This window comes from Equus asinus, chromosome 22 (assembly GCF_041296235.1).
Source record: "Equus asinus isolate D_3611 breed Donkey chromosome 22, EquAss-T2T_v2, whole genome shotgun sequence".
NCBI lineage: Eukaryota > Metazoa > Chordata > Mammalia > Perissodactyla > Equidae > Equus > Equus asinus.
In genome coordinates, this window is record NC_091811.1 from 58,060,189 (window position 1) to 58,087,816 (window position 27,628).

Consider the following 27,628-nt stretch of genomic DNA (forward strand, 5'->3'; position numbering starts at 1 on the left):
AGGGGTCAATTTGGATGATTTTGATTGACCCTCCCCCTAAAAAATTGCTTGAGCCTGTCTGAGGAGCAAATGCAGAGATCTACATTAATTCACATGAGAACAACACGGGACTTCCAACTGGCTACAAAAAATTAAAATCTTAGTCCTCATAATATGTCAGTTCATAAAAAGAGTCTGCTGTGTTCTAGGCACCTTTCTAAGAGCTCCATAAAGGTAACCATAGTCATGCATTGTAAATATAGCAGTTCTACCATGTCTGAGTGGAACCACTCCTACAGCATTGTGTGTTCTTCTAAGTGTAGTTTTTAAAGGGGGCCGTTGACAAATCAGTGGAATAGGTGAGAAAAATTGACAAGACTGAGGGGAGACCCCATAGATGTCTTCAGGTATTTGAAGGGCTGCCCAATGGAGAAAAGGTCCTACATTGCTGCATAGGAAATAAACGGAGTTGTAGAATAATAGCTAACATTTACTGAGTACTCAATATAAGCCAAGGCACTGTGCTGAGCACTTTACATGCAATCTCTTGACACGATGGGTACTATTTTTGTGCCTGTTTTGCCCAGGAGAAAGCAGGCTTAAAGAGGGTAATTAACCGAGGGTTCCACAACTATTAAAGAACGGAGCCAGGAATCTATTCAGGCAGTCTGACTCCAGACTTGGTATGAAAGTTCTAATGATAGAGCCATCCAACAATGGGACCACTACTTTGCAGTAACCTGCAAGGAATAATACAGAGGAAATTTCCTCAAATCCTGTTGCCCCTTCCATCTTGGAGAGTGGGCTGGGACCAGGTTACCACATCCAACCCTCTGCCTCCCCTAGGGGGCAATTGTAGTTTACATATAAATGCAGATTGCAAATCCAGGAAATCTTGGTGCTCTCCTTACTTAGACACTTCCTCTAACAAATGGCCATCCTTTTCCTGTTACCCACTTACTGCTTACCACCACCAGGTGGCACCTGGGCAGCAGAATTGGCAATGGGCGGGGACCCACCCTGTTTACTTGTTCTGGTGCCTGCATTGCAGCTGTTGATCCTGTGGCTCCTGGGTCCCAGCTTGGAAGAGACCTTCCTGAGGCTGAGCTTTCATCCTCCATATACCATCTTCGGGGGGGGGGGGGGGTGTCTGATAATCTAGATGGGGTGAGAAAGGGGAGGAGTTTGGAAAGGAACCTCCATAGGTCACCCTGTCCATCCTCCCGTCTGAGGGACCCCCTCCCCCTACTCCAGTGCTTTGCAATTTTCAGTTTATAGAGAGGTTTCCCACTAAGGAGGTTCATCTATTTTCCTGCTATAGTTCTGCTTCATCAGTTGGTGAGCCGATCACTTTTATCTCCTCCAAATTCCTTGAGCTCTTTTTCTACCTCCTCACCTCTAAGTATAAGGAGGATATAGGAGGCAGATAGAAAATTGTTCTTTATACAGTTCTGCAAACTGAATGAAGCAGTCTAGACACTGTTAGCCTCAAAGAAGTAGAGAAAGGGAAGTAAGAAAGTTTAAAATTAAAAGAGGAAGGCTGGGCAGCAATTGGTTTTAAGCAGCTTTGATGAAACACAGCCTGATGAAATCTATGCCCTGCAGAGCCAGATAAAATTTATCAGCTGGAGATCTAATCTCTCCCCAGCAGTCAACCCTAGTTCTCCTGCTGCATCAAACAGAGTAACACAACAGGACCCACATATACTGCATTAAAAGGTAATCATCTTATGACCAACCCTTCTCTCCTGGGCTTCCAGTCAGTCTAGTTTCTGTGTCTCTGGACAACACTCCACCTCTGAGTTCAGTTCACTAGTAACAGTGGTCATCATCAGTACCCTGCACTTTTCCCTTCCTAAACCTGCACGGTACAATGTAGAACTGCGTTAGTTCCACATCTGACTGTATTCCAAACCTTCCTTCCAACTCAGGCAAGTGAGAAAAAGAATCATCTCATTACTCTTGGTTTCTCAATTTAGTGTCCTAGCAGTTCCTCAGGGTCAGGAAATTCTTGGAAAGTGTAATCATTTCTGCTGCAGCGTGCAGCTGACCCTCGTCCCCCCTTCCCCCCGCTCCCCCCTCCTTCGTTTCTGGAGTCCATTGTTTTAATCTGCCCTCTGATAGAGATAGAATGGACTAACTCTGGGAGAGTTCTAAAAAGAAAGCAAGTCTCACTTCCTCTTCACTCCGCGTCGCCCCCCTCCCCCCTTCCCTGAATGCTGGTTTGTCTCAACTCTGTAATTCTTGGATTCTCCAGTTTTCTCTAGTGTCTGTCGTTACACTGCATAGAGAACGTAGAGGACTGGGGACACGATAGACAGGGTTGGTCATCGAACATTTTCATTCCCAATAGCATATCTTCCTTTCTTTTTGTAAGTACAGCCAGGAAAAAAATTGAAGGATAAGAAATGTGCTTAGAGTATAAAAGCTAGGGAAAGCTGACAAATCAACATGTAGGAATCTCGACCAAACCCTGCCAAACCGTCCGAATGGATTGGAAGGCAATCCTGACCCTTCACAACTGAACCTCGCAACTCCAACTCCTTCAAAAACCCAGTAATTGGCGGTGCGGCTCTGCATGACGTCATACCACAGGCGCTCCAGTCCCACGTGGGGGACCTCCTGGGCCCGGCTCCCTTCTTTAAATGGTACACCACGCCTCCTTCTCTTTCTGGCCAATCAAATGCCTCTCTTTAGCCTCTTTCCTCCTTTTCCCGCCATCTCAGACCTCCCATCTTGGCACGCTGGTCCAATCAAGGAGGTCCTGCCTCTCCGGAGGCCTCTCCCAGGCCCGCGGAAGAGAGGCAGGGTTTCAATCTTTCGACTCCACCTTAGTCTGTGAGGTGCGCACCAACCCGAGCCGCCAGAAAGAGGGGGCGTGGCTTGAAGTCCCCTCCCCCATTCTGGGGTTTACGGTTTGCAGCGGGACCTAGTTGCGAGACGAGGCAACCTCTAGCCGTTGTGTGGGTCGGGCGGATCCTCCCAGAGGTGGCACCATGGAGCGCTCCCCTGGAGACGACTCCAGCCCCAGCCCCAGCCCCGTGGAGCAGCCCTCTGCTCCTTCTGACCCCCCTGACCAGCCCCCCACTGCTCACACGAAGCCGAATCCGAGTTCTGGGAACCAACCCGCCGCCCCAAGTGCTGCCGGTGAGGCCCTGGCGGTGCTGTCTTCGTTCGGGCGGCGGTTGCTGGTGCTGGTGCCGGTGTACCTGGCCGGGGCAATAGGACTCAGCGTGGGTTTCGTGCTCTTCGGCCTCGCCCTCTACCTGGGCTGGCGCCGGGTCCGCGACAAGAAAGAACGGAGTCTTCGAGTAGCGCGGCAGCTGCTGGACGACGAGGAGCAGCTCACGGCGAAAACACTTTATATGAGCCATCGAGAGCTACCTGCCTGGGTGAGCGACCACCCTCGATCCTCAGTGCAGTAGAGTCCCCTTCTAGCCCCTCAGTTCTAGGGCTCTCCCTCCCTACCCTAAAGTCAGCGCCCCGCCCTTGGGACAGTGGTCCCCAGACTTTCCCCTCTCACCCCGCTGGCCGCCAGCCTCTGGGACGCGCCACTCTTGGGACCGGCTCTCCAGTCTCCTCTCCCCCGCCCCCCCGCACGCCCAGATCCGGATCCTTACACAGAATCAGTCCTCCTTCCTCTCCGCTTGGCAAGAGCAGTAATGTTCGGGGAGCCCGCCTCCCTCCCCGCCAGGCCGCTCGAGCGCCCCTCCTCGCCCTGGGGCCACTCGCGCCGCGGCCGCTCCTGGGCATCCCCGAAACCGCTGCCGCTCTGAGGGTTCCCTCTCCTCTCCTGTCCTCTCAAGACTTTGTACCTATTTAAGGCCATGGGTTCTTCTTGCTTTCCCCCCCTCTTATCCCCGGGTACCCGCTGGGAACCAGCCCCGGGAGCACTGCCCCGCCAAGCCCCCGCACCTGGACCAATCCTCTGGCCCTCGCCTTCCAGCCTCAGGCGGCCGGGCCGCAGCGCAGCGGAGGCAGCTGCTGGCCGAAGGGCGGGGGTGCTGGGGGAGGGGAGTGCGACTGCGGCAGTGCCCGTTGCCCACACTCCACCGCCCCTGGCCGGCCCCACCCTTTTCCGGACTGTGGGCTGCGCGTGCTTGGTTGGGGCCAGGACCCTTATTTCTACGCCCCCTCTCCTGTGGTGAGGGGCCGGATGCCTTCTCTCTGACCTAGCAGAGGCTGCACCCCGTTACCCGGCCCCTCCCTGCCCCTCCGGTCCTGCTTCTCCTTAGCAGAGGTGCCGGTCTAGGGGGACGATGGCAGAAGAGAGGAATCAAAGTTGACACTAGGCAGGCAGAGCCATGGTGCCCAGGCCCTCGACTGGGGAGGAGAAAGGAGGAGAAACGGTCCTAGGGGACTCATTGCTCAGGCAGCAGCTGTCTCTGTTCCCCCTACTCATCATGGAAACTAATCTTTCTCCTGAAGCAGCTACCCCATCTCTTCCCCTCCACTCAAAGCACTTCCTTCTTTCCTATAAAAGGAGTCACACTGATAAAAAGAAAGAAAGAAAAAACACGGCCAGGGCCCAAGTAGCTCTTCTGGCCCCTCCCTGACTCCAGGAGCTGGTTCCCTCTTCACCTTCTTGGTGTACAAGCCCCAGTCCGAGGGGAGGAAGGAAGGCTGGAAAAAGGAACCAGGACTTCTCCAATCCCAGGATTTCCTCCTCAAACTCTGATTTGACAGGACCTCCCCCTTCAGAAAGAATGTGTCCTTCTCCCTTCTCTTCTGTGCCCCAGCAGCTGTCATCATTTCACATCCCTGAGCTATCCACAAAACTGCTCTGTGTGGCCTACACCCTGTCAGCTCCCCTTGTCAGAGAGACCACAGTGCCCCCCTGCCCTGGGGAGGAATGAATCCTCAGGACATCCTAACCCCTCCCCCAGCCCCTGAGTGGGAGGAGGCCCGGTCACACTTATGTTTTCTTTTCTCTGTGGGCATCCCACCTGGCATCTTAGTAGGAAATCACTGGTGGAGCGTGTGCTCATCTTTATCTCTGCCTTCCCCACCTCCAGGTCAGCTTCCCAGATGTGGAAAAGGCTGAGTGGCTAAATAAGGTGAGGGTTGATTGTCTTGATTTTTATTTTTCACGAGGGGGGCATGGGGTTCGTTCCTCTTGCCAGGCCCTACCACACCTCAATTCTAGCCTAGTTCCCAGGGCCCCCTGTCGGGAGGATTCTGAAGGAACTTGCCTTTAGAGGGAGGATTGGGCTCTCCTATGATGGGCTCCCTCTCCTCTCAGATTGTGGCCCAGGTCTGGCCCTTCCTGGGCCAGTATATGGAGAAGCTTTTGGCTGAAACTGTGGCCCCAGCTGTTCGAGGATCTAACACCCACCTGCAAACATTCACATTTACACGAGTGGAACTGGGTGAAAAGGTATACGTAGGGGTAAAATAATGGAAGGGAAAAGATGGGATAGGGAAGGTGGGTGGCGAAAGGGGACTGGGGTACCCCTCCCGTTCCTTCTCCTCTCTCTCAAGAACTCATCTCTCTCCAGCCATTGCGCATCCTAGGAGTCAAAGTTCACACTGGTCAGAGCAAACAACAGATCCTGCTGGACTTGAACATCAGGTAATGCCACTCACCAGTCTTCCCACTTCCCCTTCAACAGGATCCTGGTCCCTCTGACTACTTCACTCCCCCTGCCCCCCTTCAGCGTAGTACTAACCCTCTTTGTTTTCTTCCTCACCAATCCCCAGCTATGTAGGTGACGTACAGATTGATGTGGAAGTGAAGAAATATTTCTGCAAAGCAGGAGTCAAGGGCATGCAGGTGCGGCAGATGTCAGGGGCCCCCATAATAAGGAGCCTTTGCCCTAAGTTTCACTGGACATGGGGAAGTGGGAGGTTGGAAAAACCAAGGCTGGGAAGTGTGGGAGGGGGAGAAGTCCTTTTCTGAGGAAAGGCTTTGATCTTCTTTTGCCCCAGCTACATGGTGTCTTGCGGGTGATCCTTGAGCCACTCATTGGGGACCTTCCTATCGTGGGGGCTGTGTCAATGTTCTTTATCCGACGCCCGGTAAGGGAAAACGTTGAGGGGGATGGGGAAGCAGGGGGAACAGGATTGGGAGGGTGAGGCTGCCAGCTATGAGGAATGGTTGGAGGGAATTGACAAGAAGGCTGAGGGGTCTGGCAATTGTTGGGTGGGTGTGACCACACCACCATAGGCTCTGTGCTGATCCCCCTGCCCTTCCCTTCCAGACCCTAGATATCAACTGGACAGGGATGACCAACCTGCTGGATATCCCAGGACTCAGGTATCAGGGACTTACTGAGCACCTGCTAAGTGTTCCAGCCCTGGCCTGGGGTTTAAGGGATACAAAACAGTAAAGAGTGCTGCCGGTGCCAGCAGGACCTTGACCCTAGTTGGAGGGATAAGACAGATACCCTTGAAAAGTTTCATACTGTAACTCTTCTTCTGCGGGGGCAGCATGCATTTTGGTAGAGAACCAAGAGGGCTGCAGACTGTTCAGCAGGGGCAGTAAGAGAAAGAAGAGCCGGGATGGCAGTGAAGGGACAGAGCAGTGGGAGGGAAATTAGGGTAGAAGTAGCAAAAAGAGATTTTCAAGACAGGACTACCCTCTAGCTTTAGGTCTCTCTTGGTTGTGGGAACGGAGCTGGGGCTGGGGGGATACTGGAAGGTGGGGCTACACTCACTTCCTCTTCTACTCCTCCATTTAGCTCACTCTCTGACACCATGATAATGGATTCTATCGCTGCCTTTCTCGTGTTGCCCAACCGATTATTGGTGCCCCTTGTGCCTGACCTTCAAGATGTGGCCCAGTTGCGTTCCCCTCTTCCCAGGGTATGGCCTCTTCCCCAGGAGATAGATCCTTCTCTCTGACCCTGTGCTGCGTCCTTAGTTTCTCATTATCTGATTCCTGCTCTCAGGGCATTATTCGGATTCATCTGCTTGCTGCTCGACGGCTGAGCTCCAAGGACAAATACGTCAAGGGCCTGATTGAGGGCAAGTCAGACCCCTACGCGCTTGTGAGAGTGGGCACCCAGACGTTCTGCAGTCGTGTCATCAATGAGGAACTCAACCCCCAGTGGGGAGAGACTTATGAGGTGGGAGAGCTGAGGAGTGGGGCTGTGTGGAATGGGGCGGCCCCAGGAGGTTGTGAAAGAAGATGCTGATTGATGCTCCTTGCAACTGCAGCCCATGAGGCCCTGATCCCTCTGTGTTCTTCAGGTGATAGTACACGAGGTCCCAGGGCAGGAGATTGAGGTGGAGGTGTTTGACAAGGATCCAGACAAAGATGACTTTCTGGGCAGGTGAGACTCTGCCTCTGTTAGGATTCTAAAGCCCCAATGCTACAAGGTCCCAGGGGTAATTATAACCCTTTTTTGGGCCTGAGAATCATGTATCATTTTCCTTCCCAACCTCCCCACCCCTCGTCCTCACATGCACACATACACATAAATGTTTCCTGAGTATAAGTTGAAGGGAGTCTGAGATCTGCCAGTTATTTCTAGGTGGGTGAGTGAAGGGCCAGTGTCATGCTACTAATTATAACACTCCTCTTTTTTCCCTTTCATTGCCGCTCCCTCTCCCCTCACCCCCCAGAATGAAGCTGGATGTAGGGAAGGTATTGCAGGCTGGAGTACTGGATGATGTAAGTTGAGAGAAGAGAAAGGGGGGTGTCTCACCCACTGAGCAGACAATAGTTGCTGCACTGGCAGGGGAGAGGTGGGTGTCTGATCTCTACTACACCTCATTCTCTTCTACCTCTCCTTCCAGTGGTTCCCTCTTCAAGGCGGGCAAGGCCAAGTTCACCTAAGGCTAGAATGGCTGTCGCTTTTGCCAGATGCAGAAAAACTGGAGGAGGTAACCAACATGGGAAACAGGAAGCTTGTAGGGAGAAATAGGTCGCTGGAAGTATAGGGACCTGGGGGGAACCAAGGTCTGACTACTACCAACCCCTCAGGTTCTACAGTGGAATCGAGGCATCTCCTCCCGACCAGAGCCCCCATCAGCTGCCATCTTAGCTGTCTATCTGGATCGGGCCCAGGATCTTCCTGTGAGTGTGGTTTCTGAGGACAGGTGAACAGGGAACCCTGATGCACATTCCCACACCCTCCCTTGCCCCAGCCTGCTTTGCTCTTGAAGCAACAATGTGTGACACAAGGGTTCCAAGGAGGGGATCAGAGCCACGTCAGAGAAAAGATTCTGATGAGAGCCCACCTTCCTTCTCTGAAACAAAACCAAAACACCCAAGATGGTGACTTCTGAATTTTACCCCCTACAGCTGAAGAAGGGGAACAAGGAACCTAACCCCATGGTACAGCTGTCAATTCAGGATGTGACCCAGGAGAGCAAGGTGAGGGCCAAGACGTCATGTGTGGGCCCAGGGGGAGGGAGGACCATTCTTGGGATTAAGTCTCCCAGTTAGAATGCCTGCAAGGGCTAGGTGTTCTGGAGAAACAGGAACGGTACTGTGCAGGTGCCCTTAATCACATCCTGCACATCTCCAGGCACTCTACAGCACCAACTGCCCAGTGTGGGAGGAGGCCTTCCGGTTCTTCCTGCAAGACCCTCGAAGCCAGGAGCTTGATGTGCAGGTGAGATAATCACCTATTTGGCCCCTCCTCAGTACCCTGTTCGGTCTTCCCAGATCTCGATCATTTCTTCTCTCCATCTTCTCCTTTGAACTCTTTTCAATCTGCCTAGTTTCTCCACCTCCTCCACTCTCTCTCTGCTATTCCCCACTTATCACTCTAGAATCGTTTTTTATAATTAAGAATTGTACACTCAAAATGAGTGATTTTATGGTGTGTAAATTATGCCTCAATAAAATTATTTCTTTAAAAAAGAACATATTGAGTACCTCTTAGATACCTAGCATTTTAAAGTTCATAGAAAAAGCATAAAACAGAGTATCTGCCTTCACAAAACTTACTCGTTAGTTTCATAACTGACAAGACACACATATATAAAACCAAGGATGATATATATATAATATATCCAAGAATGATTAAATATTAACTAGTGCATGTAAAATTCCCATAGTACAGTGCTAAGGATGGCCAGAGAAAGGTATAGAGGCTGGAGTAACTAGAGAGATTTTGTGAAGGAACTAGGATTTTAAGTGGGCCTTGAAGGGATAAGTAGGATTTCAATAGGCAGAGAGAAGGAGAATGAGAATTTTTCAGGTAAAGGGAACAGAATGAACAAAGTTGGAAGGGACCATGGACTGGGCAGAGGACTGGAGAAAGATGGCCTTGAGTGGAGCAGAAGGTTTGTGATTGGCACAGAGAGAATAAAGCTGCAGCCATGTTGTAAATTTCCCCAGTATGTCTCCCTTCTCCCTAATCTCTTCACTACATCCCCCAATCCTGTGCCTACAGGTGAAGGATGACTCCAGGGCCCTGACTTTAGGGGCACTGACCCTGCCTCTGGCTCGCCTGCTGACTGCCCCTGAACTCACCCTGGACCAGTGGTTCCAGCTCAGCAGCTCTGGCCCAAACACCAGGCTCTACATGAAGCTGGTTATGAGGGTATGGAGATGGAGGAAGTGTGAGGGTGGGGAAGGGCCTTGTGGATTCCTTGGTATGAAGAGTAAGGAAGGGGAATCCTCTAAGATTAAATGAGCTAGTACATGTGGAAGCACCGAGCAGGCACATAAAAAATGTTTGCTCATCTAACTGGGGAAAGAAATGGTGTATGAGCAGGGCAAGTGTGGAGGGAACCCTCTGGAGACGAGCCCAGACAAGGCAGGGACTTGGTTTCCTGTCCAAGCCCCTACTCTGCCCCCACCCCACGTACCTTGCCTGCTGGTGGCTAGCTGCACTTCTTTGATTTGACAATCGCATTACCCTTCACAGATCTTGTATTTGGATTCATCAGAATTGCGCTTCCCTGCCATGCCTGATTCTCCTGGGCCTTGGGACCTGGACAATGAGAATCCTCAGATAGGCAGCAGTGTGGACATCCCACCTCGACCCTGTCACACTACTCCTGACAGTCACTTTGGGACTGAGGTGAGTTTATATCCAGAAAGGACTAGGGTCCGTTCACCAACCCCTAGATGTATAAAGCCTGTTTCAGGTCTGGTTCTGACAGGTTTCTCTCTCTTTGACTGCTCTCTGGTGCCCCTGTCTGTCCCTTTTACAGAATGTGCTTCGGATCCATGTATTAGAGGCCCAGGACCTGATTGCCAAAGACCGTTTCTTGGGGGGTTTGGTGAAGGGCAAGTCAGACCCCTATGTCAAACTAAAGCTGGCAGGACGAAGCTTCCGGAGCCGTGTTATTCGGGAAGATCTCAATCCCCGCTGGAATGAGGTTTTTGAGGTCAGAATCGAGTGGCCAGGCCTCTTCCCAGTCCCGCCCTGTTCTTCCACCTAGCTCTGAGAGTGCTTCAGAAAACCTCTGGAGCTCAGTTGATTGGGGGGGGGTCCAGTCATTTGGAGAAGAAAAGAAGGGAATCCCCTTTGTCCGTACTATTTCCTCCCACTAGGTGATCGTTACATCAATTCCAGGCCAAGAGCTGGAGGTTGAGGTTTTTGACAAGGACCTGGACAAGGATGACTTTCTGGGCAGGTGAGAGGGTAGGACTCCAGAGGGGCAACCAGGCTGGGCCTCTGTGTGCCCTGGAAGTCTGGCCTCGGGGAGACAGGGGTTTGGCTGTGACCATCGGCCTTTTCTTAACCTTTCTCCTCCACAGGTGTAAAGTGAGTCTCACCACAGTTCTCAACAGTGGCTTCCTTGATGAGGTGAGCATGGGGTCAGAGTCAACAGTCCCTCCTGGTCGTGACCCACATCTCACTCTCATGGTCCCTCTGTCCCCACATCCCCAAGTCTGAACCCTGCCTACTTCCACAGTGGCTCACCCTGGAGGACGTCCCATCTGGCCGTCTGCACTTGCGTCTGGAGCGTTTGAGCCCCCGTCCCACTGCTGCTGAGTTAGAGGAGGTGAGGAAGGAAGGGACCCCAGGTGGGTCACGCTGAACTCGTCTCTGAGCCTTCAAGGCAGATGCCAGGCCCCGGGGTGTCAGTCAGCACACTCCGAGCCCTGTGTACCCTCCCCAGGTGCTACAGGTGAACAGTTTGATTCAGACCCAGAAGAGTGCAGAACTGGCGGCGGCCCTGTTGTCTGTCTACCTAGAACGGGCTGAGGATCTGCCGGTGAGCCCTGCTCCCCATGCCCGTAGCGCCTGGCCCTTCTTCCGCCACCCTCAGGTCTAGATGCTCCTGGTATATTTGGAACAGTAAATTCCAAATTCCTCTCTTTCCCAGGGTTGTGCTGTGGTGGGAAGAAATGTCTGTCCGTGGCCACAGGGGTGGTGGCTGTCAAGTGATAATGGGGACATGGCCGCTGGCTGTAGATGTCACTTGTGAGGGGAGGGGTGGATCTGTCTAACTAGGGCCAAATTTAAGACTAACACCATGTTCTCTCTGCAGCTCCGAAAGGGCACCAAGCCTCCCAGCCCTTATGCCACTCTCACCGTGGGAGATGCTACTCATAAGACGAAGGTAATAGGAAATGTGGGACAGCTGAGAGGAGGAGGGAGTTTCAACCACTGATCATAAGCCCTCATCTCCACCAGACTGTCGCCCAAACTTCAGCCCCTATCTGGGACGAGACTGCCTCCTTTCTCATCAGGAAACCGAACAGTGAGAGCCTGGAGTTGCAGGTACTATAAATTCATTCCAGAAACATTCTGTAGAGTCCCGCCATGGGCCAGGCACTGACACAGGCACAGGCGTTCAGAGATAAGAGATCTGGTTCTCATCTTTATGGAGCTCACTCTCTCTTTTGGGATAAAAATAACCAGAGCATACTTCCAAAATAATACCTGCTGAGATAAAAGGCATTGTGGGGAAGAGGAGGGGTCTGACTCTGACTAGGGGAAAAGGTGGAGGGAGTAGGAAAGGCGTCCTTAGGTGACCCCTGAGCCTAAGGGTAAACAGGCTCTGACCAAGAAAGGAAGCTCAGGAAAACTCTTCAGGCTCAGAAGAGAATGGAGGAGAAAGAAGGCAGATTACAGATTCGAGAGGCTGGCAGGAGTAAAATCACAGGGGCTCTTGAATATTCTGCTAAGAATCTGGAATTTATCCTAAAGTCACAGGGAAGCATTTGAAGGAATGAAGGTGACACATCCAGATTTGCATTTTAGGAGGCTGTGCTGACAGCAAGGTAAAGAATGCGCTGGAGGAGGACAGCAGTGGGGGCAGGTAGATCAGTTAAGAGACCATTAGAGTAAATGAAGCACGAAATGACAAAGGCCGGATGGCATTTGGTGGTGATTTTGACATGGAGGGGGTGGAGGAACAGGGAACAGCTCAGATGCTAACACCTGGGTTTTTGGCATGGGGTGGCTGGACAGAAAAAGGTGCCATTGCCTATGTAGGGAATGCACAAAGCAGGTGTTTTTGCATTTGAGATCTCGGAGGGTTATCCGAGGAGACATCCACCCAGACGGTAGATCTCTGGCCCATTATGGTGTTCTTCCCTCTCCCTCTTGTTTGCGCATCATGAGCAAGCAACAGGTAGCAATTGCAGTCTTGGGTGTGAACGAAATCTCTTAGGGCGTGTGTAGTGTGAAAAGAAGGCAAAGGATGCACACCCTGGGCGCTCCAGCAGTTAAAGGGCAGATGGAGGAAGAAGAGCCCTTCAGGGGCCTGCAGTGTAGCCAGGGCAGTGGGACCCTCACCAGGAAAGAGTGTGTTACAGAAGCCAAAAGAAGAACGTTTCCAAAGAAAGGAAGTGGCCACATATTGCCGAGGGGTAAAATCAGATGACTGAAAATGATTCGCTGACTTTGGAAACCAAGAGGTCACTGATTATTGGAGCAACTTCAGTGGCGTGAATGGAGTAGAAAGTAGATTTCAGTGGGTTGAGGGTGAACAAAAGTGAAGAGGTGTGGGAGGAAGGGAGAGGCTGGGCGGGAGGTAACATGGAAGTGCTGATTTCCTCTTCTTAGGGAGTGAGGAGTCAAGAAATACCTTCTTAAGTTGCTAGAACAAGTAGAGAATCACGTGAATAGGAACCAGAATTTGAAATAATGTAACTGTTAACACCAGCAGAAGTAGAGAAGAGGTGCACATGAGCTCAGTTCCTCACCTTGCACAGCGGGGAGTCAGTAGATATTAAGTTGGCAAATCATGAAATGGAGACATAGGCATGTTAGTTAGAATTATGCCAGAACAAAGAAAACAGGAAGGTTTGAAAAGTCATTACATTTGGAGTATGGAAAAATCTCCACCCTGTACAGGTATTACTGGTATAATTTGTGAAAGCTCAGAAAGTAAAGAAAATACAGTCTACCCCAGTTGAGAAAGGAAGGGGGTGCCGGCCTGGTGGCACAGCAGTTAAGTTCACACGTTCCACTTTGGCGGCCCAGGGTTCACCAGTTTGGATCCCGGGTGCGGACCTACACACCACTTGTCAAGCCATGCTGTGGCAGGCGTCCCACTTATAAAGTAGAGGAAGATGGGCATGGATGTTAGCTTAGGGCTAGTCTTCCTCAGCAAAAAGAGGAGGATTGGCAGCAGATGTTAGCCAAGGACTAATCTTCCTCAAAAAAAAAGAAAGGAAGAGGGGCTGGCTTGGTGGCATAGTGGTTAGGTTCATGCACTCCACTTCTGTAGCCTGGTGTTCACAGGTTCAGATCGTGGGTGCAAACCTACACACTGCTCATCAGCCATGCTGTGGTGGCATCCCACATACAAAATAGAGGCAGATCAGCACAGCTGTTAGATCAGGACCAATCTTCCTCACCAAAAAAAAAGGAAGGAAGGAAGGGAGGGAGGCAGGACCAGCACTGTTACTATGGCTTCCCTGCCCTTCACAAAAGGGAGTCTCTCTCCAAAATAGCCAAGTCCAAGCGTTTGGACCTGGAACACCAGGATTAAATCATTTATCTCTTGATCACAGTCCTGTTGCTCCACAGGTTCGGGGCGAGGGGACTGGTGCACTGGGCTCATTATCCCTGCCCCTCTCGGAGCTCCTTGTGGCTGACCGGCTCTGCTTAGACCGCTGGTTTACACTCAACAATGGTCAAGGGCAGGTGCTCCTGAGAGCACAGCTAGGGGTGAGTGCCAGGAGATGGTGGGCAGGGAGGAGGGAGGGCAGGAACAGAGGGCTGTGTCCTCACAGGAGGGAGCTGAGCAGGACTCTGCCCAGCTGACAGCTTTCCTGTCCACCTAGATCCTGGTGTCCCAGCACTCGGGAGTGGAAGCTCATAGCCACAGCTCCTCGTCTCTGAGTGAAGAACCAGAGCTCTGGGGGGGACTCCCTCACATCACCTCCTCAGCCCCAGAGCTCCGGCAGCGCCTAACACATGGTGACAGGTAAAGGGCTGGGACAGAAAGATGGGATGCAGTGAGGAATATAATGGAGCAGCTACAGGCTCCCTAGGCACTCCCTTCTCCCAGACCTATCTCCATCTCTCCACAGTCCCGTTGAGGCCCCAGCTGGGCCTCTGGGCCAGGTGAAACTGACTGTTTGGTACTACAGTGAAGAACGAAAGCTGGTCAGCATTGTTCACAGTTGCCGGTGAGACTCCATCTGTCCTGTCCTCCAGGTTCCCTCCATCCCTTCCCTTGGGTTACCTTATCACCTTTATCCTCCTGTTGCAGGGCCCTTCGACAGAATGGACGGGATCCCCCTGACCCCTACGTGTCACTGTTGCTACTGCCAGATAAGAATCGAGGCACCAAGAGGAAGACCTCACAGAAGAAGAGGACCCTAAATCCTGAATTCAATGAACGGTCAGTCAGTGGGCATTCAGGTGGAGAGACGGCAGGCTCAGGAAGGAGCCCTGCCCCCAACACTTATCCCTCCCCAGGTTTGAGTGGGAACTGCCCCTGGATGAGGCTCTTCGGCGAAAGCTGGACATCTCTGTGAAGTCTAATTCCTCCTTCATGTCAAGAGAACGTGAGCTGTTGGGAAAGGTAAGAGGGCAAGGATGGGCAGGGCAAAGGTGAGAGTCAGAAGGTGCCAGTAGGGCCAGCCCCAGTGGCCTAGTGGTTAAGTTTGGCATGCTCTGCTTTGGTGGCCCAGGTTCAGTTCCCAGGTGTGGACCTACACCACTCGCCTGTCAGTGGCCATGCTGTGGCAGTGGCTCACATACAAAAAGAGGAAGATTGGCAGTGGATGTTAGCTCAGGGTAACCTTTCTCAGCCAAAAAAAAAAAAGAGAAGCAGCAGAAGAAACTGCCAGTACCAAGGCTATAGTCCCTGGCAGGGAGGAAGCACCCCAGGTGACACTACTCTCCAGGTGACCCACTCACCTCTGCACTGGTTTGGGACCAGGAATGTGTGATGATGGGACATGGTCTTTGGAGACCACAATAACATCTTGCCCCTACCATCCTCCAACACAGGTGCAGTTGGACCTCGCTGAGATAGACCTTTCCCAGGGTGCAGCCCAGTGGTGAGTATCTGATGGGCTGGGGATGGGCCTGGATATTTAAGTAGGAGAAATCCTAATCATAGGAAGGGAAAAAAGAATGCAGTCTGAGCTGAGAGCCATTGATTCTCTGAAGTATAAGAGCCCTTGGATCATGTCTCATTTATAAGAGTATACAGGAGTCATCTTTCTGAGCCTTCTCTGCTTGTTTCCACAGGTATGACCTCATGGATGACAAGGACAAAGGCAGCTCCTAGAAGCTGGGGATTGCCAGCCTGACTGCCATCTCCTTGCCTTGCCTCTCGCTGCATCACCGCGTCAATGTGATGAGCCTAAGGCCTAGGGCCTGAGGACAGAGCCTGTGCCCCTCAGCCCTCTCACCTCCCAGGCCCATGCTAGGGCCTCTGCCTGACCAAAGAGGAGGACCACTTTACCCTTCACTGCACGGCCTTTATTCATCTGGGCTCCTGGGGTGGAGACCTGAGCTGGCTATTTCTATTTCTCTGCCTGCACATTCTTCTTTCCTCCCAACTCAGGGCCTTCTGTATCTGTGCCTGGCCACTGGCAGCACTAGCAGTGGCATTAGCTTATGCCGAATAGAGCTTTTGGAAAGATCTTTTTTCTTTTAATTTGAAGGTCACCTTCTTCCCCACCATGAACAGTCAGGGAGAGTAAATACATGAGTGGGAAGGTGGATAGGCTGACCAGTCAAGCTAAGAGCCTCTTGGACTACTGCATGTAGCAAATGTACAGCAACCCAGGCCCCTGTGTCCAGTTCTATCCCCACTTTCCTCAAGCCTGTTCTGAAAATTACACCTGCTATGATGACTAGGGCCAGTCTCTTGATTCACTCTGGGAATTGGGAACACCTGGATTCTACCCAAGCCTTCAAGTAGTGGATATCAGTCTTGGCGCCTCTAGCTGGTGCTGTGCAGAGGGCCTTGGAGGACTTGGGACAGCAGGGCAATTTTTTGTCCAGGTTCCTAGGCTGTCAACTCACTGACTAGAACTGAATCTTAATTTTACACCAATTCTGCCAATCCACTGTATCTTATATTAAACATTATACTCAGACCAGCTGTGGCTCTTTTCCTTAAGGATAGGGAATCCAACCTACCCATCAGATGTTTATTTCAAGTGTCAAAAGCCTGTATTCGTCCTCAACAAAATATTAGCAAACCACATTAAGCAATACATTAAAAGGATCACACACTATGATCAAATGGGATTTATTCCAGGGATGCAAGGATGGTTCAGTATCCACAAATCAATCAATGTGATAACACCACATAAACAAAATGAAGGATAAAAATCATATGAGCATCTCAGTAGATGCAGAAAAAGCATTTGACAAAATTCAACATCCATTTATGATAAAAACTCAACAGAATGAGTATAGAGGGAATGTATCTTGACATAATAAAGGTCATAAGTGGCAAGCCCATCATACTCAATGGTGAAAAGCTGAAAGCTTTTCCTTTAAAATCAGAAAGAAGACAAAGATGCCCACTCTTGCTACTTTTATTCAACATAGTATTGGAAATCTTACAGCAATTGGGCAAGAAAAGTAAATAAAAGGCATCCAAATTAGAAAGGAAGTAAAACTCACTGCAGATGACATATAAAGAAAACCCACAAAAAACTTAGAACTAATAAAAGCATTCAGAAAAGTTGCAGGATACAAAATCAATATACAAAAATCTGTTGCTTTTCTACACTAATAATGAACTATCAGGGAAATTAAGAAAATAACCCCATTTAAAACTGCATCAAAAAGAATAAAATACCTAGGAATAAATTTAATCAAGGAGTCAAAGACCTGTACACTGAAAACTCAAGACACTAATGAAAGAAATTGAAGAACACAGATAAATGGAAAGATGAGTCTTTCCATGGATTAGAAGAATTAGTATTGTTAAAATGTCTATACTACCCAAAACAATCTACAGGTTCAATGCAATCCCTTTCAAAATTTCAACAGCATTTTTCACAGAGAGAACAAACAATCCTAAAATTTGTATGGAACTATAAACAACCCCAAATAGCCAAAGCTATCTTGAGAAAGAAGAACAAAGCTGGAGGCATCATGCTCCCTGATTTCAAACTATATTACAAAGCTATAGTAATCAAAACATTATGCTATTAGCATAAAAACAGAAACAAATCAAATGGAACAGAACAGAGCTCAGAAATAAACCCACACATATATGGTCAATTAATTTACAACAAAGGAGCCAAGAATGTACAATGCAGAAAGGACAGTCTCTTAAACAGTGTTGGGAAAACTGGATCACTATTTTACACCATACGCAAAAATTAACAAAATGAAGACTGGGAGAAAATATTTGTAAATCATATATCTGATAAGGGGTTAATATCTAAAATGTATAAAGAACTCATACAACTCAATAGCAAAAAAGGAAAACCAAAACCCAATCCAATTAAAAAATGGGCAGGAGATCTGAATAGACATTTTTCCAAAGAAGACATGCAGATAGCCAACAGGTTCATGAAAAGATGCTCAGCATCACTATTCATCTGAGGAATGCAAATTGAAACCACAAGATACCACCTCACAATGTTAGAATGGCTATTACCAAAAAGACAAGAAATAAGTGTTGGCAGGATGTGGAGAAAGAGGATCCCTGTGCACTGTTGGTGAAAATGTAAGCTGTGGCAGTCACTATGGAAAACAGTATGGAGACTCCTCAAAAAACTAAACATGGAACTACCATATGATCCAGCAATTCCATTTCTGGGTATTTATCTAAAGAAAACGATATTACTAATCTGAAAAGATATATGCATCCCTGTGTTCACTGCAGCATTATTTACAATAGCCAAGATATGGAAGCTGATGTGTCCATCAGTGTGTGAATGGGTAAACAACATATGGCATATATATACAACAGGATATTATTCGGCCACCAAAAAGAATGAAATCTTGCTGTTTGCAACAATGTGGATTGACCTCAAGGGCATTATGCTAAGTGAAATAAGTCAGAAAGACAAATACCATATGATCTTACTTATGTGTGGAATCTAAAAAAACAGAAACAAAAAAAACCCAAGCTCACAGATACAGAGAATAGATTGGTGATTGCCAGAGGCAGGGGGTGGGCAAAATGGGTAAAGGGGTCAAAAGGTACAAACTTGCAGTTAGAAAATAAGTCATGGGGATGTAATGTGCAGTGTGGTTACTACAGTGCTGTATTCCAGAAGCTTCTAAGAGAGTAGATCTTAAAATTTCTCATCACAAGAAAAAAAATTTTATATGTAAGGTGACAGATGTTAACTAGATTTATTATGGTGATCATTTCATAGTGTATACAAATATTTGAATCATGTTGTATGCCTGAAGCTAGTGTGTTATATGTCAATTATACCTTAATTAAAATTTTTTTTAAAGATTGGCACCTGAGCTAACTGTTGCCAATCTTTTTTTTTCATTTCTACTTTTTCTCCCCAAATACGCCCAGTACATAGTTGTATATTTTAGTTGTGGGTCCTTCTAATTGTGGCATGTGGGATGCCGCCTCAGCATGGCCTGACAAGCGGTGCCATGTCCGCGCCCAGGATCTGAACTGGCGACACCCTAGGCCACAGCAGAGCACGTGAACTTAAGCACTCGGCCACTGGGCCGGCCCCTAAAATTTTGTTTAAATTAAAAAATTAAAGGAAAAAAATGTGAGAAGATATCGATACATATTTAATTAAAATGAAAGTTAAGATTTTAAAAAGCCCTTATTCAATTCACAAATCATGTCAGTTGAATTAGTGGTCAGAGCCTGCTGTGGTTGCAGCCACCGAGAACGTGGGTCCCACTGAGGATGGTCAAGGTCAGCTGCTGTTGAGTTTCTGGTGAGACTCATCATCAGTCAGTGATGAAGTCTGTCACCCAGGCATTGTCTGCCGACCATTATCGTCTCATGGGCTTTCCAGGGGAAGGGTTCCTAAACCTGGTGGACCTGGAAGCTCTGTGCCACAGCACAGGATCAGAGAATGTCTAATGGCATGTTTAGCCATAGCCAAAAAGGCTTCAGGCCTACCTGACAGGCAGATAAATGGAAAACATTTTATACCCACTCAGATCCGCTCACCTTGAATTCTCCTTTGGGGACCCTTCCTGGAATGCAAGCTGTAGAAGCTGCGCTCCGCCTGTTCTAACCACCACCTGAAAGGTGGGTAAGATGGAGGGAGAGTGGAAAACTTAAAACAGGGTCACTGGAATAGGAACTTGGAGATTTCATAACTGCTTCAGGGGGGCTGTATCATCTTCCCTTCCCCAGGGAGGAGAGGAAAGGCTCAGGGGAAAGGACTAAACTCAGTTCCACAAGCAGGGGCCGGCCCAGTGGCCCAGCAGTTAATACGCACGTTCTGCTTCTCGCTGGCCCAGGGTTCGCCAATTCAGATCCCGGGTGCGGACGTGGCACTGCTTGTCATGAGATGCTGTGGTAGGCAACCCACATACAAAGTAGAGGAAGATGGGCACAGATGTTACCTCAGGGCCAGCCTTCCTCAGCAAAAAGAGGAGGACTGGCAGTAGTTAGCTCAGGTCTAATCTTCCTCAAAAAAAAAAAAAAAAAGAAGTTCCAGAAAGAGTTGTCAAAATTCACCTTATTAGCAAAAGCTGAATTTAAACTCCATGCCATCCACTAACTCAGCTATTTTTTTCAATAACTCTTTTGTATTCATTGCTGGTTCTTCTGCCATCTCTACTTCCTTCCCATCAACTTAAGAGGCTCCCAAGCCGCAGCCATGAACAAGCCATCTCGGTTGCCTCTCCCCCCAACCCAGAAACTTAAGGGGGAAAAACCCCAAAAACACATAGCAGAGGAACTTATATTTCTAAGGTCTCTCATCTAATTATTCAATACTGGGCATGTGGCCCAAGGCCTGCTGTTCTAGCTACCTTCAGATAATATAACCAGGGATCTTACAATGTGTGATTTTAAGAAGCACTCTTGACCCAGTTCATCACTTCAAGAAATTACATTTCCAGAAAACTAGAGGATGTGGCACAAATTCTCCCATCCCAGAAGGGTCCCAAAATATATAAAGAACTCACATAACTCAACATCAAAAAAAACAAACAGCTCCATCCAAAAATGGGCAGAGGACATGAACAGACATTTTTCCAAAGAAGATCTACAGCTAGCCAACAGGCACATGAAAAGATGCTCAACATCACTAATCATCAGGGAAATGCAAATCAAAACTATAATGAGGGGCCAGCCCCGTGGCCGAGTGGTTAAGTTCGAACGCTCTGCTTCGGCATCCTAGGGTTTCACTGGTTCGGATCCCCGGCCCTGATATGGCCATGCTGAGGTGGCATCCCACATACCACAACTAGAAGGACCCACAACTAAAGTAGACAACTATGTGGGCCGGCCCGGTGGTGCAGTGGTTAAGTGTGCACATTCCGCTTTGGTGGCCCAGGGTTCGCTGGTTTGGATTCCGGGTGCGGATATGGCACCCCTTGATAAGCCATGCTGTGGTAGGTGTCCCACATACAAAGTAGAGGAAGATGGGCATGGATGTTAGCTCAGGGCCAGCCTTCCTCAGCAAAAAGAGGAGGATTGGCAGCAGATGTTAGCTCAGGGCTAATTTTCCTCAATAAATAAATAAATAAATAAATAAATAAATGAAAATAAATAAAAAATAATTAAAAAAACTACAATGAGATATCACCTTACACCTGTTAGAATGGCTATAATTACCAAGACAAAAAACAACAAAAGTTGGAGAGGACATGGAGAAAAGGGAACCCTCATACACTGCTGGTGGGAATGCAAACTGTTGCAGCCACTATGAAAAACAGTACGCAGATTTCTCAAAAAATTAAAAATAGAAATACCATATGACCCAGCTATCCCGCTACTGGGTAGTTATCCAAAGAACTTGAAATCAACAGTTCAAAGAGACTTATGCACCCCGATGTTCATTGCTGCATTATTCACAGTAGCCAAGACGTGGAAGCAACTCAAGTGCCCATCAATTGATGAATGGATAAAGAAGATGTGGTATATATATACAGTGGAATACTACTCAGCCATAAAAAAAGACAAAATGGTCCCATTTGCAACAACATGGATGAAACTTGAGGGTATTATGTTAAGTGAAATAAGCCAGAGAGAGAAAGACGAACACTGTACGATGTCACTCATATGTGGAAGATAAACAAATCCATTGACAAAGAGAACAGATTAGTGGTTACCAGAGGGGAAGGGGTTTGGGGGGCAGGCATAAGGGGTAAAGGGGCACATATATATGGTGACTGACAAATAATAATGTACACCTGAAATTTCACAATGTTATAAACTATTATGACCTCAACAAACTTAAATAAAAAAAGAAACAAAAATTCTTTGAAAATATAATTTATAATGGTTATGTATAATTCCACAGAATGACTGCACCATAGTTTATTTAACTGATTCTCTATTGTCAGAAATGAAGGTATTTACCAAGGTTTTGCTATTCACTGTGGGAACACAAACAAAAACATTTGTATATATTTCAAATAATTTCCTTAGGGAAAGTAGAATTGCTGGGTGTACTTCTGTACTTTAATGACTTTTAATACATTCTTCCAAACCGCATTCTAAGAAGATTACATGAATTTTCTACACTCCCACCAGCATTACACAAAAATGTATTTTCCTGTATTCTCTCCTGGATATTATAATTAAAAAAAAATCCTTGCCAACTGATGGGCAAAATTTTACCTACTTTTACAGATTTTCCTGCCTCTTCCCTCGCTGTCAGATTACCAACTGTCATTTCTTGGTGCTGTCAGAAAGCCTTCTCTCCAGCAGCAATCTCCTCCACCTGTCAATTTTCTTTTCTAATCTTGAGCTGGAATCCAGATAAGGTTTGTGGAGCATTGTGCTAGATAGGTACAACTGACATGTAAAGGTAATGCTGCCAAGAGGTTAGCTCAGGACTAATCTTCCTCAGGACAAAAAAAAAAGGCAATGCTGCCATAAAGAACTAAAAACCAATCTGACACCAAAAGCAAAGGCAACAAAAGCAAAAATAAACAAGTGGGACTACATCAAACTAAAAACCTCTGCACAGCAAAGGAGACCATCAACAAAGTAAAAAAGCAACCTGCTGAACAGGAGAAAACATTTGCAAATCATTTATCTGATAAGGGGTTAATATATAAAATATTTAAAGAACTCCTACACTCAATAGCAAAAAATAAAAATAAAAATAAAATCCTATTAGAAAATGGGCAGGGGGGCGCCCTGTGGCTGAGTGGTTAAGTTCATGTGCTCTGCTTCAGCAGCCCAGGGTTTTGGTAGTTCAGATCCTGGGCGCAGACAAGGCAACACTCATCAGGCCACATTGAGGCGGCGTCCCACATAGCACAACCAGGGGCCCTCAACTAGAATATACAACTTTGTACTGGGGGGCTTTGGGGAGAAGAATTAAAAAAAAGAAGATTGGCAACAGTTGTTAGCTCAGGTGCCAATCTTTAAAAAAGAAAATGAGTAGAAGATTTTGAAACAGACATTTTCCCAAAGAAGACAGACAGATGGCCAACAGGTACATGAAAAGAGGCTCAACGTTATTATTATTTCACAGCATTATTTACCATAGCCAAGATATAGAACAACCTAAGTGTCCATCGACAGATGAGCGGATGAAGAAAATGTCGTATATACATACAATGGAAAATTGTTTAGCCATAAAAAAGAAGGAAATCTTGCCATTTGTGTCAACATGGAGGGACCTTGAGCGCATGATGCCAAGTGAAATAAGTCAGACAGAGAAAGACAAATACTGGATGATCTCACTGATTTGTGGAATCTAAAACAATCTACCGGAAACAAACTGGTGGTTACCAGAGTGAGGAGGGTTTGGGAGGGCAGGCAAAATAGGTGAAGGGGATTAAGAGGCTCAAACTTCCAGTTATAAAATAAGTCAGTCATGGGGATGTAACGTGCAACACAGGGAAGACACTGTATAGTCAATAATATTGTAATAACTTTGTAGGGTGACGGACGGTCACTAGACTTATTGTGGTGATCATTTCATAATGTGTATAAATATCGAATTGCTATGATTTATACCTGAAACTAACAGAATATTGTACATCAATTATACTTCAATAAAAAAGGGTTATCACAAGAAAAAAATTTTTTTGTAAATATGTAGGGTGATGGATGTTAACCAGACTTACAGGGGTGATCATTTCACAATGTGTACAAATATAAAATCATATTGTACACCTGAAAGTAATATGCTATATGTCAATCATACTGCAATAAAAACAGAAAAACGAAAAAACTAGGAAGGAGTAGGGCGATCAGGCAAGCAGAGTGACTATAACACATAACTGAACACAAGGAAGGGACAAAGAATAAAGGGCTGAGAGGAGCCGAAGGGCCCCCACACCGTCTCTGCTCCCTCCCTCTCAAACCTTTCCTGTGCTGGCTGCAGACCTAGTTCTACAGAGCACTCCCACCCACTCCACCCCTGGAATTCTTTTTTTTTTTTTTTATTAAAGATTTTATTTTTTACTTTTTCTCCCCAAAGCCCCCCAGTACATAGTTGTATATTCTTTGTTGTGGGTCCTTCTAGTTGTGGCATGTGGGACGCTGCCTCAGCGTGGTTTAATGAGCAGTGCCATGTCCCCACCCAGGATTCGAACCAACGAAACACTGGGCCGCCTGCAGCGGAGTGCGCGAACTTAACCACTCGGCCACTCGGCCACGGGGCCAGCCACTGGAATTCTTTACCTTATTTACACAAAGCTCACCTTGCCTCCCCTGAAGCCTGGCTCACCCTCCAAGAGACTTCATTCACCTGGAGCAGCCTCCAGGGGACAGTGCTCCCTTTCCTGAACCCCATACACTTATACTGGGAAGTGGGGTCCGCATTCTCCTTGTGCCCCAGTGCTGCTTCCCTGTCATGATTCTCAGAGCAGGAAAAATCTCAGCTCCTTTGGAGATGATGCCAATCTGATACACGGTCTCCACCTTCTCTCATCTCTGTCGTTCTCTATATACATGGACACTCAATAGTTACTGAAGGGTGTGGCACCCCAAATACTGCTATCTTCCTGGCATCTTGTCACTCAATAACTAGCCGCATAGTTCCTCATTGTGGTGGACGTTGTTGGTTTTCTCCCCATGTCCTCTCTACTCCTCTCCCTTTGGATCAACTCCAATTCACCTCCAATGACAGGGACACACCGAGTGGCCTAAGTGAATCAGAGCAACACCATCCTCTTTGCCATAGGGTGGGCAATAACCCATCCCTAAGCTAATCGGGGCATGAGATTTCCCTGGTCATAGCGACTATCAAGGGTGGATGAGCATTTTTCTAAGTCGGTCTAGTCAGAATGAAGTCCAGGAATTGATTCCAATGGTCAAGAGAAACTCGCTCTCTTCCTCTCGTGGTACAAGGGCATGACAGCTGGAACTGTTGCAGCTAAGCCATATCTGGCTCCAGGAGGGGACCCAAGGAAGATGCTGACAGGCAAAGGACAGTGCCAAGAGAACCAGAGAATGGATCCCTTTGTTACGTTGTCAACTTCTGGATCAAAATGAACCTAGGGGCCGGCCCGGTGGCACAGCAGTTAAGTGTACACGTTCCGCTTCGGTGGCCTGGGGTTCACCAGTTCGGATCCTGGGTGTGGACATGGCACCGCTTGGTATGCCATGCTGTGGTAGGCGTCCCACATATAAAGTAGAGGAAGATGGGCACAGATGTTAACTCAGGACCAGTCTTCCTCAGCAAAAAGAGGAGGATTGGCAGCAGTTAGTTCAGGGCTAATCTTCCTCAAAGAAAAAAAAATGAAGCTAAAACCAAGCCTACCTCTTGACTTTTCAATTACATAAGCCAACAAATCCTCTTTACTGTTTAGCCAGTTTTAATTAGAGTTTTGCTACTTGCCAATGAAAGAGCCCTAAGGGATATTCTCCACAAATCCAATGCCCTTCCCCTCACTACCCTTTCAACCATTCACTCCCATGGCCACTCATCCTAGCTCCCGTCTTCCTCTATATCCTTTGATATTTTCATCTCAAAGGCACTATTTTCTCCAGCTACCACCCTGAGATCTACATCTCACTTCTCCAACCTCACTGAGACGCTAGCCTCTTAGCGACTTTCCATATTTTGTCAACCTAACAGGCCACTTCTACACTCACTCCTTCATTTGGCCTGGACCACGAACCCTTTTACTCAGACTCTCAACCACCTGGCTCCCATGTTCATTCATCACCCCAGCTCTGCAAAACTCCAACCCATCACAGTCCCAGCTGCCGTCTTCCTCTAGCTCCATCATCCAAGCAGCCACGTCCTGCTGGGAGAAGGAAATCACTGCCTTGTGTGTTGGTACCTTCAAATTCATGACCTCCCATCGCAACTGCCCTCCATGCTGCTCAGCAAGCTCACGGGTGGAGCAGAGTAGGCCCTCAGTGAATGTCAAATCAGTATTTGCGACTGGGTCCCCAGTAAGCCATCTCCCATCTTTCACAGCACCTATTTCAAGCCTTCACTATTTTCTCAAGCCACCTCCTCCTACTTCCTCGCTTAGCAAATCAAATCACCTCACCCTCCACTTCAGGGTAAAAATAAGAGTTCAATACATGGAAACTCAATCTCTTGAATCCCCAGCCTATCTCCATATCGACTTCCTAGTATCAGCGTCCACCCTTGACTCTTCGCTTTCGTCCAGATAGCCATTCACTCTAGACATGTGAGTGCCCAGTACATGCCAGGTGCTGTGCCCTGCCTGGCACTGGAAACAGTGTGGCTTGGTGGAGAGAGGGGGCAGAGACATAAAGACAGAGGCAACAAACCTAAGCACAGAGGACACAGGACACCTTTGAAGGTCTGAGAGCTGACAGGTGTGGCTGGTACAGAGGTGTGGCTCGTACGGGAAAGCAGTGTTTCAAACTGCTGGCTTTTGTGGGCCAATGTAAAGATTTAGTCTTTATCAAAACACATGGAAGGATTTTAAGTAGGGAGGCGAAGAGATCAAATGTGCATTTTGAAAAGATCACCCCCTTTGTTAAAGCTGTGGTTACCTGTGTTTGTTAGTTTATTCTCTCTGCTTTCCAGTAGGCTAAAAATATTTCCAATAGATTCCCAGGCCCTAACAGAGACCTGGTCAGAATCTCTGAGGGCAGAGTCTGGAAGCCTGTTTGCCTACAAAGCTCCCAGAAGATTGTAAAGAACAGATAAGTCTGAGAACCACTGTTTCAGAACATTACAAAAATGAAACTGGCGTTACTCACCATAAAACTTATTTTTCTGTTTCTATCTTGCATCTATATGGGCCTATAAAAATGGAACTTGGAAAGGACTTTGTAAACTACCTGTCTACCATAAAACATCCTTGTCATTCTCCCTCTTCGTTCTATTATGGGTCACCACCAGTAAGACTTTCTGGTCAAAATGCCAGAGGACTAAAGACATCTTTCCTAACAATTCTTTCCTATTGACTTAGGAAATAGTGTTCTCTTCTCTGTACCTCAACTATTATCCATTTTAACATGTTAGCCAGTGTTTAAAGAGCTAGTTAAACTGTACAGGGGGAATCCATAATTATTCAAGTTACTGAAGATCTATAGTGCTCTATAATTCCAAAAATTATTCTATCAGGGTTTTTTGTTTGTTTGTTTTGGTGAGGAAGCTTGGCCCTGAGCTAACATCTGTTGCCAATCTTCCTCTATTTTTTGTGTGGGATCCCACCACAGCAGGCTTGATGAGTGGTGTGTAGGTCCAAGCCCAGGATCTAAACTCTCGAACCCCAGGCCACCGAAGTAGAGTGTGAACTTAACCAGCACTACACCACTGAGCCAGCCTGTATTAGGGTTTTTTGTGGGTTTTTTTGCAAGGAAGATTGGCCCTGAGCTGACATTTGTGCCTATCTTCCTCTATTTTATATGTGGGATGCCTGCCACAGCATAGCTTGATAAGCAGTGTATAGGTCCATGCCTGGGATCTGAACCAGCGAACCCCAGGCCACGAAGGAGGAGCACACAAACTTAACTGCTGCACCACCAAGCCAGCCCCAGGTTTTTAACATATACATTTTCTTTTACAGATGTGCCCTTCCTAATTATTTTATGTTGAGACTAATATTAGAATAAATATGCAATCCCTAAGAATATACAAGTCACTTGCTAAGTGGGGGAGGAAGAGGAGAGATAGGCATTTGTCACAGAAAATCCACATATATGATGTATTAATCCCCTATGCCCAGTTAACACCATGTTCAGTCCAGTTTGCATTAGTTATGATTAAAAGAAAGGGATAGTACAGAAGACGAAG

At 47.7% G+C, this 27,628-nt stretch overlaps 1 protein-coding gene across 1 annotated transcript; it reads left to right on the forward strand.

The window, feature by feature from the left end:
* The first annotated feature begins 2,796 nt into the window (after positions 1-2,796).
* ESYT1 (extended synaptotagmin 1) lies at positions 2,797-16,405 on the forward strand. Its single transcript, XM_014843872.3, has 31 exons — positions 2,797-3,371; positions 4,995-5,036; positions 5,222-5,356; positions 5,478-5,551; positions 5,680-5,752; positions 5,908-5,997; positions 6,180-6,235; positions 6,660-6,783; positions 6,870-7,046; positions 7,171-7,253; positions 7,546-7,594; positions 7,720-7,806; positions 7,907-7,999; positions 8,228-8,299; positions 8,454-8,540; positions 9,327-9,476; positions 9,804-9,959; positions 10,093-10,269; positions 10,436-10,518; positions 10,643-10,691; positions 10,801-10,890; positions 11,008-11,103; positions 11,380-11,451; positions 11,526-11,612; positions 13,872-14,012; positions 14,129-14,271; positions 14,378-14,476; positions 14,560-14,691; positions 14,769-14,874; positions 15,306-15,355; positions 15,549-16,405. Exons 1-31 carry the CDS (start codon positions 2,976-2,978, stop codon positions 15,586-15,588), a joined length of 3,309 nt encoding a protein of 1,102 aa, XP_014699358.1. The 5' UTR covers positions 2,797-2,975; the 3' UTR covers positions 15,589-16,405.
* Positions 16,406-27,628: the final 11,223 nt, after the last annotated feature.